Raw genomic sequence first — 19036 nt, 5'->3', positions numbered from 1 at the left:
AGAGAGAAAGAGTGAGAAAGAGAGAGAAAGAGAGAGAGAGAGAGAAAGAGAGAAAGAGAGAAAGAAAGAGAGAGAGAGAGAGAGAGAGAAGGAGAGAGAGCTGAATACAAAGGAAGAGAGAGCTCTTACTTCGGCACATGTCCCTCAAAGGCATATGTCTTGTTATCCCAATCATCTGGGTCTGGAGAGTAGACCTTCCCCAGGACTGTAGTCGGCATTCTCCCTGTTGATACAGAATATTTGTTTATCTTTCGGGATGTGTGTGTGTGTGTGTGTTGAGGAGTTGTGTATTGCCACATTACAGAGACATCTCAAACAAGTGTGATGTCCTATGAATACTCTAAGCTGAAATTATGTTCTAAGAACAGCAGGGTGTATGAGAGTGCTTTTAGAGACCACGGTCGTCAATATCACACATGAAAGAGGAAAATATAATGTTTTCATGAAACATTATATTTTCCAGCAAAATCCCAGCAACTCTTAACAGCGGGTTAATAAAGAGTACAATGTAGGTACAGTATTGAGTTGGGTAATAAAAGGAGAGCTGAAATGGGAACGTATAATTGATTCATGATTCAAAGATTAAAAGGTGAAATACGAACACACAAACCTCACTCATACTTTATAGAGGTTCCTGCAAAGGTAAATAGTTCTGTCATTATACCCTTTCATGTATTGAAAGCTAAAGTCATGAAGCTCAAAAGTGAGAGTGTGTTATTTTCTCTCAACACTGTGGAAAGAATGACCATATGAGTCATTATGTTAAGACGAGGCCATCTTACCTCTGTGACTGTTGATGAAAATCTCTTTCTCTCCGGCCTGGTGGGCATGGTCGTTCTGGTCGCCTATGGTTATGGTCAGCGTGTTGGTGACTGTCTTTGGAGGATGACCACTGTCGCTCATGATGATCGGCAGGAGGAACTCCTTCTGTTTCTCCCGGTCGAAGGCCCGAAGAGCGGTGATGGTTGCCGTGCCATTACCGTTATCCTGCAGGTAGAAGTCGTTGCTGTGGCGAAACCCTAGGGGCACAGTGAAGTAGAAGGGAGATCCGTTTTCGGCAGAGTCTCTGTCTATAGCGTGTAGCAGTGTTGAAGTCTGGTTGAGTTGGACCGTCTGAGGTCCCCCGACATTCTCCCACACTATTGGAGCGTATGCTGCTTCAAACTCCGGTCCGTTATCGTTGATGTCAAGCAAGCCGAGCTGAATGGTGGCACTGCCAGTCAGTGCTGGGGTTCCGTGGTCCATAGCCAGGATAACCAGGTGGTGTTGGGCGATTGTCTCTCGGTCCAATGGGTTGGCCACTGTGACCAGTCCTGATTGGTCCACAGAAAACTGACCCTGAGGGTCAGATTCTTGGGCAATACTGTAAGTGATCTCCCGGTTCTGGCCAGAGTCAGAGTCACTAGCAGCCAGCTGCTTCACGCTGGTGCCCACAGGCACGTCTTCGGGCAGTGGTGCCAGCTGCTGGAAGTGGGAGATGAAGACAGGAGCATGGTCGTTGCAGTCCTCCACCTCCACCGTGCAGTGGAGTAGGCTGGAGAAGTCCAAGTCTTCTACCTTGATGGTGAGATTGAAGCGCTGCTCGCTGGGCCGTTCGTAGTCCAGCCTTTTCTTCAGCCGCAGGGTGCCGCGCTGCTCCTGCCGGTGACTCACCACGTAGAATTTCTGCTCAGGGTCGCCCGCCACCACACTGAAGGTCAGCTGGGCATTCTCTCCAACGTCACCGTCCTCTGCGGAAAGTTCTAGAACAGCAGCATTGGGTTCACTGGTCTCTGGTACTCTGGCCAGGCAGGTGCGATCGGTGAACCTGGGCGCATGGTCGTTGACGTCAGTCACCCGGATGGTGGCGGTACCCGTGCCCATCATGCCACCGCCATCCCGCGCCTCCACCACCAGGAGATAGGACTCCGTCTGCTCACGGTCCAGACCACTCATCGCCACGGTGATGGTGCCTGTGGAAGGGTTGATGCTGAACATGTCCGAGCCGCCACCCATGCCTGCATTTCCAACAATCCTGTAGGAGAGCACAGCGTTCTGGCCCACAGCTGAGTCATCTAGGTCCGTGGCGGTCATCTCCATGACCGAGGTGCCGGAGGCAGAGTTTTCTGGCACGTCGCCGTGGCAGTCGGGTGCACAGGTGAAGACAGGCGCATTATCGTTGATGTCCCACACATTGATGATGATATCTGTGAAGCCGGTCAGACCCTCACCGCCCTCATCCGTGGCCAGGACAACAAACCTCCAGACTGCACGATCCTCGCGGTTGAGAGTCCGCTGAGCGTAGATTCTGCCTGTCACTTCATCAATAATGAACTCGCTCTCAGCTCCCTGGCCGTGGAGAGAGTACCGTAGGGCCTCCTGGTCTGCATCCTTATCTGGGTCAGTAGCAGTTACCTACAAACATCAAAGGGAATGTGCTGGATGAGGCTTTTTTTCTGCAGCAGCAACGACGGCTAACTTTTTTTTAATGGAGTTCAGCACTGTTTAATTATTGAGGGCTGCTGACTTGGAGCCATCCATCGGTTAGAGAGCTTCACACCTGCTCTGCACATTTATCAACTCTACCAGCCAAAAGTGTAAAAACATTCCCTCTCTCCACTTCAGCACCAATGAAACCCCGGGCGGACCAGACATTTTTCAATATACCATGTTGATTGCTTTTTTATGGATTAGCGGGGAAAACTGTTGCTTCCTGTTTGAATAACTTTATGAAAAGACAGTCTGGGGAACTAAAGGCTTGGGAAAGTGTGTTGCTGTAACCCACTGATGTACTGAGTTACAATGACTCACATTCTGAGTGACATATGTGCATATGTACATGAAACCCACAGCTTCTTTTCAGAAGGCTACATGCAGTTCACTCAACAGGCCTCTTGCAACGTTGCTAGCATGTTAGGAATTAAATTGCTGTAACTTCCCTGTTAGAAGTTACAATAACGGTCCAAGTATAAACCACTGCCCTGGTAACAATTTCTCCCCCTTGCAACGAATATAAGGGCTTGAGATTAGTTAAACTGAGTATGTTCCGGCGTTTGCTCAATTCGATGCCTAAACAGCATTAGAGTAGTTCATCTAGTTCATGTGCGGAATGATCAAAGCTTGTAATGTGCCCCGTTTGTTTTGTACGTAAACTTAAGTGTTTCATGCCAAGCCAAGCCGTATGCGATACAGCCGCCTGACTTATTATTCTGTGTGCACACAACCGATCAATTCAAATTAAGTGCTGAAAACTAATAAGGTGTAGTCTACAACATAAGCCTGGTCATTTTAGAGGTCTTAACTTGGCATAACGCAGTTCATAGAACCAAGGACAGGAATGGTTCATCAATTAATTAATTCAAAAGGGACAGCTGAAGATTTGTCAGTGTTTTGGGCTTATGTAAGCCTATGATGAGTTAACTTAATACACATTTTTAAACCCATTAAACAAGTAACGATGTATTGAAGGAATAGGAGTAGGTTTGGGAAATAAAACTGTTTCGCTCCATTCATAACAGCTGTTTTCCTAGATGAGGCAAACCTGAAATATTGGCGTTGCCATTGGGTTTAGACTTAAACCACCCAGAACACGCTGCCGTGGTAATAAACCAAGGAAGTTACGGCAAAACACATATGTTGCAAGCGGTCCCACAGGTTTTAATTAATGACAAAATAGTCAAGGTAACTCAAAATATGTTTTTATGATTAGTAGTTGCCTTGAAGTTAGATGTCATATAATGTCCATAACGCATTTACGCACAAATAAATTACACAAATCGGCTGATACATACGCATAGCAAATATGCACCTAATTAGGTTGTCACTTTAGTATGACAAATATTTCCAAAGGATTTTTCCACAATAATGATTTGACAAACCTACCTGTAATACAAACACCGGCGACCCATCCAGCTCTTCGGTCACGCTACCGTAGTATTCGTTCACGGTAAAGACAGGCGCTTCGTCATTCTTGTTGACCACGTTGACCATGACATCGGCGTAGTCCTCCCACTTCCCATCCGAGGCTAGAACGTGCAGCTTGTACCTCTTGTTCTGCTCGTAGTCCAGTGGCTGGGCGATGAAGATGGTGCCCACCTCTGGCTCCACGTCAAAAACGCCTCCCATGTTGCCAGATGTTATCTGATACCGCAGTTTGGCGTTGGCACCTGGACAGAACAATGAGGTGAGATGTACAGTATACAATAACAATGAATAATAATTGCATACATTGAGATCCAAAGTTACCCCTGAAATCAGACCTGGGTTCAAATGGTAGTTTAAATCATTTCAAATACTTTATCTATGCTTCATTGAGTGCAACTGGAACTCCAGGCAGACTCAAGCTGCTGTTCAAAGTATGGCTACTTGAACACAGGTCTGCTGCAAACACACAACTGTACACAGATAAAGTCAACAGATAAAGTCAACAGACAACCAGGCCTCTACAGCAGGTTTATTCAACTGGCGGCCCGGGAGCCAGATCCAGCCCACCTATCAATTAAGACTGGCCCTTTGATCAATTTTGAATATTAATAAATATTGAAAAAAAAAATCCCAGCAAAAATCTGACATTTGGTGCCAAAATGAGCCAGTCTAATTTCCTCCAATAGGAGAAGCGTTGTTTTCCCTGTTGTCCCTCCATTGAGCACTGTCAATCAATATCACCAAGATACCAGTGTTCGTTAACCAGTCTTCAACGTTGAATGTTGTAACATGAGAATCCACGTCCATGAGACAAGCGTGAGATGGAGTTGATAGACTATTGTAGTCAACGTTACCTGCTACACGAGCGTGTAGATGAAGCGTAGACGTTGAGCGGCTGCTATTTATTCTGCATCGTGTACAACTGTTCACGTTTCTGGTGTAGCAGGTTACAGTACATTACTGCGCTGAAGGGCACTTCACCAATTGTGTACGCTGCATCATGGCGTAGCAAAGCTATTCTTTATGAGAATATAATGATATTTGTGCATTGTTTTACAAATGTACAGTTCTTGGGAAGAATAATCGCATGCATGTTGAAAATGTCTGGCCCCCCTGAAAATAACATTTAGAAAAGCTGGCCCCCTTAAGAATATAGTTGAATAGCCCTGCTCTACAGTGTATTGACTGAGATATGCCTAGATCCAGGTAATTGCACTGCTTAGCATTTCTGGCCCCTTATCTCTTTTTGCTCCACAAAGCAATTTTAATGAAATCTATTAGCTGATCAACACATTTTGTGCTCAATCCAATTATTGAAGGTAGTTGCTTTGGAAACTCAGTCCAATACAAGGGAAAAAAGGAATCTCAAAAGACATAAACAATTCAGAACTTATATGCAACATGAAGGAAAACATCAGAGAAGAAATCTGTAATTCCAAAAATGTAGTTGCGTTGTGTTGCTTGTGCTAATGAAACTTTGGAATGACTTGTGAACAGATATGTCTTAATTTGAGCTCTCTCTCTCTCCCATACAACTCCTGAGACCAAATCCCAATGGAGAACTTCGTGCAGAGGGAAGCAGAGCAGAGTAAATAAACAGAACGAATAGACAAACAAAACAGAGAAACCATTTTCCCACTTGTATACATTTGAGATGTCTCCTCCTCCTCCCTGGGTATTAGCTATTATGCTGACATTATGCTGACAGAGGGAGAATGGAGAGAGACGATGTGGCTCCAGGACCTCTTATCTGCTATGAGGCGAAGGAAGGGGACCTCCCTCTCTCAATCCTTCTCTCTTTCTCTCTCTCTCTGTCTCTCCATCCCTATTTCGACGCTCTCCCTGGGCTGTGATAATCGGCTTGGGGGTTTTGGGACATCAGCATAGCTGGCCCCTCGCCGGTGCTTTATAACCCAAAGTGGCACAGAGGCTGTCCCCTCATGCGCACAGTGCATGTGGTGTGTGTGTGTGTGTGTGTGTGTGTGTGTGTGTGGAGGTGGCAGAGACGAAGCTGGCCGCTCGATGAGGTCCATTCATCATGCCGAGGTGTGGGGTGGCTCTACAGGCCTACGCACCCAACATGATAAATGCCTGATAATATGGAGCTACGCCCCCCACCCCCTCTTCCCTCCCTCCCCCCTCCCTCCTTCCCATCTCACTGATAAAGAGTCCTTCCAGCGGCTGCCTCTGCACCAAAGGGGAATGACCTGGTTCACAATGGATTTATTACCATGCAGTGTGTGAGCGAGGGCTGGCTGAATGAGGGTGAGTCATGTGAATACACGCTAGTGTGTTAGCGTAGCTAGATAGATGGGAGCAGGGCTCTAGCTGTTAGCCCATAGGATGAGAGTTAATATAGGCTTTAGCTACTAAAGAGAGCTGCTGGGTGCTTTTCTCAGACCTGTTGTGTGTGAGTTGATAGGCCTATTGGGATGTGCTTTCTGTACATCTCTGCCACAAGAAAACAATATGAAAACATGTCATCCAGTTTATATGTGCAGTATGTGCAACCTGTGTGTTGTGTTGCGTGTCTCATTTGTTGTATGTGTATGTGTATGTGTATGTAATTGCATGCTTGTGTTCTGACTGTAAGTAATATTAGACAAAAAACATTAAATCTATGCAACATACCAAAGCAACTATATATTTACTTCCTGGGTCATAACCAGAGGAGAGACAATGAGCCTTCATTTTCTCTCATACTTTGAGAGAAGAGTGTGTAAGAAAATGTACATGGACATGCCGTCTTCTCCCCCTCTCTTCATCATATACATACCTTCATCTTCATCATTAGCACTGACAGTGACAATGGCAAAGCCCACATCAGCATCCTCATCCACGTCAACTTCATAGACCTTCTGAGCAAAGACGGGCTTGTTATCGTTCACATCGCTGATGAAAATGCGCACGTATGCCGTGTCTGAGGTAGAGAGACAGCGAGAGAGAGAGAGAGAGAGAGAGAGAGAGTAGAGAGTGAGAGATTAAACACCAGGTTTGCTCTTATTCTGTCAACCTGAACAGATACACACACCCCCCCCCCCCCCCCCCACACACACGCACACAGACAGACAGACAGACAGACAGACACAAACACACACACACACACACACACACACACACACACACACACACAGGTCTTTTACCCTCTACCATCCTCCCATCTCCACCTCTCATCTCTCCCTCTCAGATTGTGTTCACTCTCAGAAGTCATCCGTAGGCAGTGAAAAGAGGCCCTTGGGGGGAGTTGGGTTGGGGAAGGCATCCCGACATAATACCCTTTGATATGAGTATCAAAAGGAACATCATTTGCAATATACAGTACTCTTCAAGATAAGATAAATTATTTAAGATGGTTGCAGAAGTAGCTTACAGTTTAACGCTGAGATAATGTGGCCCAGCAGCGAAACAAGCCATGCAGCTCAAACTTTAACACGCCTTTTTGATTCTGACAGAGAGCGAAGGAGAGGAGAACGGATCTGATGAGGAGATACAGCCGTCGTCAGTTTATCACACAGCCGCCACGGTGTGTCTCCTGCTCTCCTGTGTTCCAGCTCCCGAAACCAAAGCATGGAAATCAGACAGAGCCATTAATGTGACAGGTTCCCTCTTTCCCTGTGAATGATGCCAATTGCGTCAAGGTCATGTTTACAACAAGTGCTCAACATACGCACAGGCTTGTGTGTCTGTTTTCTCCACAGCTGTCATCGAGCACAAGGTCGCTACACTTTTGTTTTTCTCCCTGTTCACACAGTGCAAGAGTGAGTGAGTGTGTGAGTGTGTGTGTCTGTGTGTGCGTGCGTGTGTGTGTGTTTTCCCAAGATGTTGGTATGCTGTGTGAGGGGCTGCTTGTCTGTTGCAGATGGGAGAGGGAAGAGAAGGCTCTGTAGAGACTGATTGCACATGTTAAGCAGCCGAGCCCAGTTCTGGGTGGAGTCTCCATCTCTCTGAAGCCTCTCCACTGCTCTTCCTACCTCCTCATTCAACATTAATACTGCAGAAAAATCACACAGATCATATTTTTTCACTCCCCAACCTTTTTAATATTTGAGAGGTGTTTACGCTGTCAAAAATGTCATAATGAGCAAAGCCAACTGAGAGAAACTTTTAATAATACATGATAACATGCATTCTACAAAAAAAATGCATTCTGCGTGAGCCCCCTAACTGGTATTTCATCAACACGAAAATCAGCCAGGGGCCTCAAGGGAGAGATAAGCAAATCTGGTGAAGAGAGATGATCCTTCCTCTCCCCTCACTGGACAGACTAGCAGCTCGGAGCCTTAAATGACTAATTGCAGTCTAAACCCTGACCCCTCCTACCAGGATGACGCATCAGAAAAAGGAGACCATTTTGAAACGGATTCAGATGGATTTTGTAAATCAACCAGATCTGAGGTAGTATTATTATTATTTTATTTTTTTATATTTGGGTTGTGCTTGATTTAGTTTGCCCAGTGCAATGGAACCAATTGAATAGTTCCAAAAGTTGAAAATTCCGCACACAAGACGGACCAGGCAAGATACATCAAGTACACCTCAACTATTCAAGAAAAAAAACCTGTTTTCAACATAGGTCTGAAATTAACTGCAACATTTTCTCACCATCTGACTTGACTTGGGAGACCATCATATCGTGAAAACCAGCTAGTGAAAAATTCCTTGATGTGGATACTGTAAATGTAGAGCAATAATGAGAAGCTCCCCCCTGCTGACAATGTTATTAGTTGATGTGCCTTTAGTTTTCAACCATAAGTTATAAACAAGATACAAGCCACAGATAAGCTTTTTCCCTTAGATCCAGCCTCACCAAAGTTGGGCTGGCCATGTTTCCCTGGTCGTGCTGACTCCCAGCTATCCACTGACTTCACCTCCAGGAGGTAGGAGCCTTTCGTCTCACGGTCAAACACAGCTTCTGTGTAGATAGAACCCAGCTCAGGGTCGATGCGAAAGTACTGGTAGTCCCCACTCCGGTCGATCAGCAGAGAGTAGGAGATCTGTGGGAGACAGTGGGAGAAGGAGGAGGTTGAGGAGGAGGAGGAGGTAGATGGAGAGCAGGTGGGATGGATGCAAGATAATGAATAATGAAGGATAACAGGTATAGGTTTCAGATTTAGTATATGGGTAAAAGGAGAGAGAGAGAGACACACACAGACCGATCGACCGAATGAACGAACAACCGACCGATCGATCGACCGACCGACCAACAGGCAGACAGACAGACAGACAGACGGGGATGAGGAGAAGAGATTGTGTAAGGCAGGGAGTATGAGAGAGCACAAATAACAACGTAGTGAAGATCCATACAGTATCATTAAAACAACACACCAGGACTCTGAAAATAGACCTTACAGTATTATGATGACCCTAGGTCCAGGTAGATTAGATTGCATTTACTAGACACTACATAACTGACTCCACACCCCATAGAGGCCACTGTTGCTCATATGTCCCTTACTGTCAGGTGTACTTCCTGCCTGAAAGAGAGGGGTGTGGCTTGTGCTAAGGCTCTACCATTTCTCGACCAAGTCTCGTTGATGGTGTCTCTAGTTTGGCCTCAAGACAAACAAGGACATTCATGGACTAGCAATGTGGGACCTAAGTCCCTTCATAAGTTTATATACTGTATATAGTTTACCACCAATCCATCCAGTGCGGTAGGCCAGTTGATGGTAGGCCAGTTTGTAACAGTACTGTATGATTCATCTAACTCTCCTTTGGACTGGTTGTGAGCACAGTGTACACCCCTACAGTGGGAAGACTTAATTCAAATCTATCTATTTCAAGCAACTAAATGGATCATTCTGTCTCAATTTATTTCTGTATTGCTGCAACAAAGCTGTGCCATAATTATTCAACGCCAACCTAAAGACCAAAATATATTCACAGAAGAAGAATGAAGTGAATTTCAATGTTTAAAAACTATGAATGGAGCTATGTAGCCGCTGGTAGCAATTATGCAGCAAAACCCATTGAGCGAGAGTGCTGAAACAGCATGGGTCAGAAAATGAATGGTGTCCTACAGAGAAGAGCAAGAATAAAAGGATGAATTGAATGTAATGCCAACGTAAAAGCTTAGCAAGGTCAAGTTATGGAAAAACACAAACACACAAATTCATACAAGCTTGTAAAAAAGAAAATCATTTTTCGAACTTTTAGTCACAAATGATACTCTAATTATCTAAATTATAGGAGGGCATGGAATCTATGATTTAGCATGCCTAGCAGAGAACACACAACTAAGCAGCCGAGGTCTGGGCCTGCAAAGAACAGAGTACCTTTTACTGTATGCACTATTTTGTGCTGAAAACATGCTATCCTAGTGGAGGGAATTCAATTATCGTAGACCAGTTCTGTTTGCGCATGTGTCAATGTGTGCAAATGTGTGTGTGTGTGTGTGTGTGTGTGTGTGTGTTTGTGTGTGTGTGTGTGTGTGCGTGTTTGTGTGTGTGTGTGTGTGCGTGTGAGGGAGAGAGAGAGAGAGAGAGAGATACAGAGAGAAAAATAGGCAATGTAGACTTCTTGTATGTGTGTGTGTGTGTGTGTGTGTGTGTGTGTGTGTGTGTGTGTGTGTGTGTGTGTGTGTGTGTGTGTCTATCTATAATATATACTGTATGTGGCCATACTTTTGGTTCCTTGAAGGACCTTTTGAGGGTTATGTAGGTGTGAGGTGCTCTATTGTAAGTTTTATGTACAGAATAAGGATGCTTAGGAAACAGAAAGTATAGATTTTATGTCCAGGCTACTGCAGGATGTGGCCCATGGAGGAACATATAGACTACTCCTACTCAAGTGCAAAGAACAAAAGTTTTTTTCAATGGTCTTACTTTTTTTCGATGGTCAAATGGAGGATTTGTTCACTGTAGGAACTACTTATTTCACATGCAGCTGCAGTGGTGGCTTGTAAATATATCTTGAAACAAAGAGCAACTTTAGCCACGGAGTGTTTGATGTACTGATTCATGTACTGTACTACTACTATTACAGGTGGTATCGTTAACCCTTTCTCACTATCTGACTTGACCGTCATATCATGTGAAAACCAACTAGAGAAAACCAGCTAGTGAAAAGTTCCTTCCCTCCTTGATGTGGATACTGCACATGTAGAGAAACTATGAAACTCCCCCCCCGGCCTGATTGGTTCCCCTCTAAGATCAGTTGATAAGGTGATTAGTTGATGACTCGTGTGAGGTGCTTGGTTATAACAAAACCCTGTAGTGGCCTACCTGCAACACTCTAAACATCCCTAGTTCTGCTGTAGATGAGAGACCTCTAAATGAACCCGTAGCTCACCTTGCCATTAAGTCCCAGATCCAGGTCATTGGCTGACACCTGTATGAGGAATGTCCCAGCCTCTGCCCCTTCCGTCACCGAAGCCTCGTAGATGGCGGAGGTGAAGAACGGTACGTTGTCATTCACGTCTTAGAGGGAGAGGGAGGGGGGGGGGGGGGGGGGAGAGGGAGAGGGAGTGAGAGAGAGAGAGAACATTATTTCTGATAATTTAGCTCATCTTTTTTTCCCTGTGAGAGGGATTTTAAAATAGTCAGAATTACTTCAACAGACAGCCATATAAACATGGTAGGCTACGGGCCTCTCTATGCACCTGTGTGGCTTAACATTTATTGACTGTAATGAATAGAGATCTTCAAACCTCTGAGGTGTATTGAATGAATGTATTGAACATATTTCTCTGTTCACGGGTACAGTATAAAGCATAAAAACAGTGTTGAGGTTGTCTTTTGTGTATTTAAATCAATGTTATGTGCGAATTACATGAGATTAACTCAACATAGTCTCCAAATTATTACGTTCTGGGGGACCGTTTCTGCAGACCAGGAAATACGGTCGGGGGATCGTATTATCTGGGTATACCAGCTTTTGGCCACCTGTTTTGACGTAAGATACGTCAAAAACTTAAGATACGTTGCGAAAGAGTTACGTGAATTACAATTTGCGTGGCGGTTAGGTAGTATTAGACATTAACTTCGACTGGTTATGGTTAGGCAATAACTTTGACTGATTAAGGTTAGGGTGTCAGGGGAAGGCATTAGCAAATATTAACAACAATTAGCAAAAAAAAAGAAAAAGAATGATTCAAACCACCAACATTCGGGTTACAAGTCGGGCAGTTTCAGCCTCCACCACCCTGCCACCTCCTTATGTGACATTCTGCACGATCCCCATAAGATCCCCATGCTACATCTATGCAACATATAAACGGCATCAAATTCGTCGTTTAGATATACTGACGACGTATAACATGGTCGGCAAAGGAGCGGTATAGGAGCGGTATCCCTGATATATTACCGACAGAGGCCCAATGAGAAAAACATCCCCATGCTACATCTATGCAATGTAAGTGCATCAGACATTTCTCTCTTAGTTTATATTAGCTGAAGCAAGCCCACTAATGATAAACTTGGATAAAATGTGTACTTGTCGCAACAACAACATTGTAAGCTTTGGAAGGGACATAATATCCATGAACAGTTAGTTCTTTACTGAAAACTAAAATGAAGATAGATACTTGGTTTACTTGGATCTGGGACAGCTAATTAATTTAAGACAAAATCTTTAATGGAGCTGAATACATCCAGACTTTAATCTCAATCTGATGTACTTTTACGCTGTCCTTTTTTTTTAACTTCCCAGCAAATGTCTTAATCCATGAATTAAACATGGGCCTTAAATCCATTACAACCGCCTTAAATCCATTACAACCTCCCCTTGCCTCCCCATCCTCCAGCCCTCTCCTCTCCTGCTCCCTTCATCCTCTGGAGAACACTGACGGCTCCTCTTATTAAGACAGATAAGGGGGGGGGGGGGAGTCGAGTAAAGGATTGAGGAGGTTCTGTCAAATTAATTATTTCTCTCTGGTTTAAGATCAACTCTCAGGAATGATGAGGTGGGGGTAGAGGGGTAAGGAGGAGGTTAATAGCGGGCAGGGGGGCAGGGGGGGTTAGGGCCCAGTGGGAGAGAAAGCTATTTTTGTGACGAAGTGTCAAGGGTTGTCTGAACCAGACCACTGTTAAAGGAAAAGAAGTTTGGTTAGGGAGGTCGGAAATAAACTTCATTGGATACAGTCAAGTGGTGAACAGTATGAATGAATAAGGTAAACCACCTGGAGGGAGTTAAAGTAGCTATGGTTGGGGTTGAAAAGCTAGTTTAGCATCATGGCTGAATGGAATGGGACATGAGCTGGGGTAAACTGCGCTGCCCTACCTGTGACATTGATATAGACCGTAGTGAAAGCCCCCAGGGGTACTGCCGCCACGTTCTGAGCACGGACCCTCAGCATGAAGTTCCGGGTGGTCTCGTAATCCAGGGGTTCCGCCACCAGGATGGAGGCGGAACCGTCCTCACGGTTGGGGGTCAGGTAGAAGCGCACAGGCATGTTGGTCTCTGGCACCATCCCATCCTCCAGGTTATAGGTCACCCTGGGGTCACCCAGGGGCGAAGTGGCTTTGATAGTCTGGGTGGAGACGTGAAGAGGCAGGAGAAAACTGAGGACTCTAATAGACCAGGATACATCATCAAACAGCCTTTTTTTTTTTTTTAGAAAGACTGTTTATTTGCCATGCAATCAATTCTCATCAATTGTTGGAATGAATCTTTTTGCACACACCCCCCCCCCCCCCACCCCCCCTGAGACAACACACACACACGCACTGCACACCCCCCCTCCGAGACAACACACGTGCACCCCCCCCAGGGAGAACAGAGCGCTGGGCTCTGAGCACTGCACTTTAGGCGAGCCAAACATTTCCATTCCCGATCAATTACAACCCATGGAGAAGCCCATTACATCCTCACATAACAGAAAATAAATATGTATCTTTCAGATCAATTAGAACTCAGAAGGAAACATTAGTTATGTCTATCTCTCTTCTCTCTTATGCTCTCGCTCACTCGCAGTTAAATATTAATCTGCATTTTAAATGGCCATAATAGCTTATAAAAGATCCAGATGAAATTCTGCAAATTAATTTTCAATCCATAAGTAAAAAAAAAATAATTAAAAAAATGGCTATGAATAATCCAAGGCTACTGATTGGCTGGAGTCTGGCTTCAGATATAATGAAGCGCGTTGCTTAAAAATAGACACGGTGTAGGATGACAGAGTCTGGATAGGGCACACAGGGGTGTGTGTGGGTATGGGTATGGGTGTGGATGTGGATGTGTGGGGGAGGGGGTGGGGGTGGGTGGTGGTGGCTGTGCAGAGGTGCTATGAGGCTGTGGTTGGCAGACCAGGGCTATCCCAGGACACAGCACCAGAGAGTGGAGGGGAGGGGACGGAGATTAGGCTCTGAAAAACTCGCATTTTCTTATGGAAACACTGTGTGCGTGTGTGTGTGTGCGTCTGCAGAAACCTTCAGAGAAATACAGTATGTTGGGTTAGGGTTTCAGTGTGTATGTATATAAATGCATACATTACCTTCCCTGTCTGAATGTAGTTTGATACATATGAAAATAGTCATATCAGTGTCAAGATTACAACTCCAACGGGTTGTACGATAGTGTGTGATAGTGATAATGTGTTGATGCCAGTTGTGTTGTACTCATACAGTATTGTAAGGGCACTCAATAAATCTGTTTAATGTAATATCAAACAAGCAAGTCTACTCATTACATTTCCTTTTGCTTTCAGCCTGCGGGAAAACACTGTATGTTTGCTGGTTCAAAATACCTCTTTCATGTTACCAGCCAGCTTATTTCTCACCCTGCCCATCCCAATGGGTGTCTGATCTTGTCCAAAACACCCCATAACGCTCCCCACTGTGTCTCACCCGGCCCATCCTAAATCGAGGAGATGGAGGGGATGTATCTACAGTATATCTATGCACTTGAACTATGACCATATTTCTGACTTCTATCAAATCTGCTCAGATCCCCCACCCAAGTGCATAGGAGGTAGGGGTCCCCTACGGCCACATGACATCTGCCTACATAACATGATGCTGCCCTTCCATACTCCCTCCCATATCTGTCCCGGTCATATACCATTGAGGCATCCTTACACTCCGTTTTGGTAAAGTGTACCCTTGTGCACTGCCCCACTTGGGTTTGAAAGCATAGGATTGGTGTGTAAATGTGTACAGTATGCACTGTACTGTATGCTTTCAAATTGATGCGGAGGAGTGTAAACATGCACACATGACCGATTGGATCCAGGATGTATTTGTCACTAATCCCCTCCCACCCAGCCTGGTCTCATGCCGGTTCACTGCACAATAAAAAGTGACTTATTGCCAGTGGATAGATGAAATAACCCAGATGACAGATAATACAGTGACGTGATGCCATCATGGTGTCTCACCCATACAGTATATGGAGAAGTCGAGAAATAGAGATATAGATTGAGATTCTATCCTATATGGTCTCACCACTATGGGCGTGTCTCTGACGGTGTTTTCCGGTATGACCACATCATAGCTGTCCCTCTCCCACTGTGGCGGCTGATTCTTCACATTGGTGATGGTGACGGCCAGCTCCACTGAACTGCTCCGGTTCCCCCCGTCCGTGGCTACTATCTCCCGGGTGATGTAGGTTCTCTGTAGTCATAGCAACCATTGACATGATACTTGTGTAGAACAGTGAGTTGAGACAGCGGGATGACAGCTCTAGTAGGGTCCAAATGAAATAAACCCTCTGCTGGTTCTGTAAATTGTATTACAGCGAGAGGCCTGTCAAAACTGTGGCACATACTGTCTGCCAGGCAATTGGTCATTGATATTAATGGATAAATTGCACTGTCATGCTAGTGGCCTTTGGTATACATAGGCAAAATAAACTGTCATAAGATTGGCCATTGGTATTAATGGGTAAAACATTACAATATCATGCTATTGCCCATTGGCAATAATGGGTTAATGCCAGTAGTCCATTGGGTAATGAGTAAATGACAGTGTCATTGGTGTCTGATATGATGGTGGCAACACTGTCCTGCTGTTAGAGAACCTCTGTAGTCATAGCAACAGCTTCCCTGGGAGCTCTCATAATTGCTTGCTAACACCTCCTCGCTACACCAAGCTTCACATTTTCTGCTATGTGATAAAACATAGTCCCCTGAGGAGGGACATTTTCAGCATCTCTAGTAAAGACAAAAAATGAAAAAGAACAGTAGTTCCTCTCTCAAACTCGTAACTTAATCAACAGACTGGCTTTTGAAGACTAATCATGGTGTGTCCAGGGTTGTAGATAGACTATAGACTTTATAGACACTGACATATAGTGAGGGACCTGGGCTAGTGGTTATTACAGTAGATCCAGCTCAGGTGTAGTAGGCCTACAATCTGTATGTGAAATACTTTCAAATACTTGATTTAGGTTTCCTGTGACAATAGAACCAAAGGAAAAGTCCCAAATTCACCTAGCTCTGGTATAGTATGACTTCTACAGTATGTTCAGTTCCTGACCTGAGAGATGGGCTGGTTGACATAGACCCAGCCTGTCAGAGGGTTGACCCGTAGATACTCTGGGTTCTCTTTGGACATGGAGTAGGTAACAGCAGCGTTGGAACTGTAGTCATCATCGTGGGCTGCCACTCGTAGGAAACTGGTACCAATCATAGTATCCTCCCTTAGGAAGTCTGGAGGAAAACACAGTATTGTATACATTAGGATACTATTACTGTGAAAAAACACCTTTTATGGGATATGATGTATCTTGGCATGTTAACCACAGGTGCATTAGAATCAACAGGGAGCTGTTTATAAATACAATTTCCAGAACCCCCCTCAAAAAAAAAAAAATGTGTTAGCGCGTGTATGCGTGCATGCGTACGCGTGCGCTTGCGTGTGTGTGTCTGCGTCCCTGTACGCTTGCATGCATGCATGGACAGGCACACATCAAACAAACAAACACAAGCAAACACCTTGAACTACCGTTCAATACAGCTAAACTGTCCCTTCCCCAGTACTCACACTCATAGCGTATGTTCTCAAACTTGGGGCTGTTGTCATTCTCGTCCAGTATAAGGATGTTGAGCTGACAGATCCCTATGAGTGGGGCTGCAGCCTGGTCCGTAGCCGTCACCGTCACCGCGTACTCCCTCTGACGCTCACGGTCAAACTTCCTGGCTGTGACCATCACACCTAGGGGGAGTCGGCAGCAATTCACTTTTCATAATTGTATACCTCTAACACACACATTTTGCTCATTCAGTATATAATAATAATAATAATAATAATAATAATAATAATAATAATGACAACCAGATGTGTGTGTGTTATTGATTCCTATGCAGATCAGAGACCCTATAAAAACAAAGATATTAATTCCAAAATGACATGAACTATTATCCTTGCATTAAGATGGACTCAATTCAACTTATTGAGTGATTTATTGATGACATTTTTGCATTTTAGCTCATTTCAAGAGTGTCATAGCAAAGGGTCTGAATGCTTATGTACATGAGGTATTTCTGTATTTAAATTTTAATACATTTACTGAAATTTCTAAAAACCTGTTTTCGCTTTGTCATTCTGGGGTATTGTGTGTGGATTGATGGCAAATTCTTTGAATTTAATCAATTTTAAATTGAGTCTATAACAACAAAATGTGGAAAAAGTGAAGGGGTCTGAATACTTTCCGAAGGCACTGTATGTCAGTCACTGAATGTTCTCTGGCGTATGTATTTAGCAATCTAACTGAATATACCACAATTACAGTATAGATCCCTAATAATTATGGACAAGATTACATTTGATTGAAGGTCCATCAAACTTCATGGAGAAAGATCTTGGTCTAGGAAATTGTACTTGCATTCATAGTCATTCAGAGGATTCCTGACTTAGTTCTGAATGGGAAAATGATCCAGTCCTTTTCCCATTCACTCCCACCTGCCTCGCTATAAAAGGTTAATGATTGATGTCCACTGAACAGTTACGTCTCATAAAGGCTTTCATTTTTAAAGAGAGACCTTGTGAAAAAAAAAAAGTTAAATGCTGTCTTTTCTTCCCTTTTGACTGCTGGGACATTTTGAAAGGCGGTGATTAAAGTGTATTAGATTGAACTTGGAATTTAAGAAATGCTTTAAGGCATGAGTTATAAAACGAGAGCGGAGAAAGAGATAGATAGAAAGAGAGAGAGGGAAAGGCTGAGTAGAGAGAGAGGGGGGGACAGTGAGCGATAGAGAGAGAGAGAGAGACTTTTAAGAGTTCTTTATTCACTACTAATCTGGTTATCAAATATTGTAAAAAAAAAAAAAAAAAAAAGTGTCCATTCCGTTATTTCAGTCGCCTCGACCAAATGTCTTTGAATATTGCTTTGTTTACAGTCAGTCCATAGAAACAATTCTAGAGAAACCCTAGCTACAACCCATGAGGGAGGGAGAGAGAGGAAGAGAGTGAGATAGAGAGAGAGACTGATAGCTGCAAGGGACATTTAACCATGTTAAAAATCGTAAGGCCTCAACACTGCCATTGTAGGGGACAGTTACAAATGTCCTACATGTTCAATAGGGTGATTTAGCTTCTTAGGTCGAATATATCATTCAGTACAAATAGGTTGGACTGTACCTGTGTCTGGGTGGATACTGAAGGCGGGTACAGTGCTGTCTTTGTGCATGAAGCCATAGGTCACTTTCCCATTGGAGCCTTCATCTGCATCCACGGCATGCAGCTGTAGAACAAACGTTCCTGCTGGCTGGTTCTCCAGAACAGAGGTCCTCTCCCGGTACTGCTGACACTGGAGGGGCCGAGAGGAAGGGAGGGATGGGGAAAGGGAGGAAGAGAAGGGGAGAGAAGATGAGGGGTCAAGAGAGGGATACAGGAGTGAGTAGAGGAAGGGAGAGTCATACCAAGTGGAGGAGTCGGTTAGAAGATGACAGGGGTGAAACGAGAGGGAGAGAGAGAAATGTATACATATGGAAAATAAGAGAAAGGGGGGATGGTAACAAGTTCACACAGGCAAAGAGAAAGGTTAAAGGTAGAAGGAACATGTCAGGATGAGGAGAAAGGAGTGGATGATGAGAGAGAGAGAAGAAAGCAACAGAGCATAAGAAGTGAGGAAGAGGAAAGAGAGACAGGGTGGAAGACAGAAGTGCAGACAGGGGTTAAAGAAGGCAGTATGTCTCATTAATCCTCCTATGTTTTGCTCTGTAGAGATTCATCTCTGTTTTATAATTAAAGGCGGC

At 44.4% G+C, this 19036-nt stretch overlaps 1 protein-coding gene across 1 annotated transcript in view; it reads right to left on the bottom strand.

The window, feature by feature from the left end:
* The window catches only part of LOC310816236 (neural-cadherin), a gene marked incomplete at both ends in the record, with an annotated part of 126309 nt that overhangs the window by 45185 nt on the left and 62088 nt on the right, over positions 1-19036 (bottom strand). The window contains 11 exons of the mRNA XM_083686310.1: positions 130-223; positions 783-2394; positions 3862-4145; positions 6680-6823; positions 8711-8897; positions 11194-11321; positions 13123-13372; positions 15285-15452; positions 16317-16489; positions 16824-16994; positions 18420-18588. Coding sequence (XP_083542436.1) covers positions 130-223; positions 783-2394; positions 3862-4145; positions 6680-6823; positions 8711-8897; positions 11194-11321; positions 13123-13372; positions 15285-15452; positions 16317-16489; positions 16824-16994; positions 18420-18588 — 3380 coding nt within the window. The remainder of the gene's footprint in view (positions 1-129; positions 224-782; positions 2395-3861; positions 4146-6679; positions 6824-8710; positions 8898-11193; positions 11322-13122; positions 13373-15284; positions 15453-16316; positions 16490-16823; positions 16995-18419; positions 18589-19036) is intronic.

This window comes from Argentina silus (genome assembly GCF_951799395.1).
Source record: "Argentina silus genome assembly, chromosome: 2".
NCBI lineage: Eukaryota > Metazoa > Chordata > Actinopteri > Argentiniformes > Argentinidae > Argentina > Argentina silus.
The sequence above is the reverse complement of the archived record's forward strand: the minus strand, read 5'-3'. Positions and strand labels throughout refer to the sequence as shown.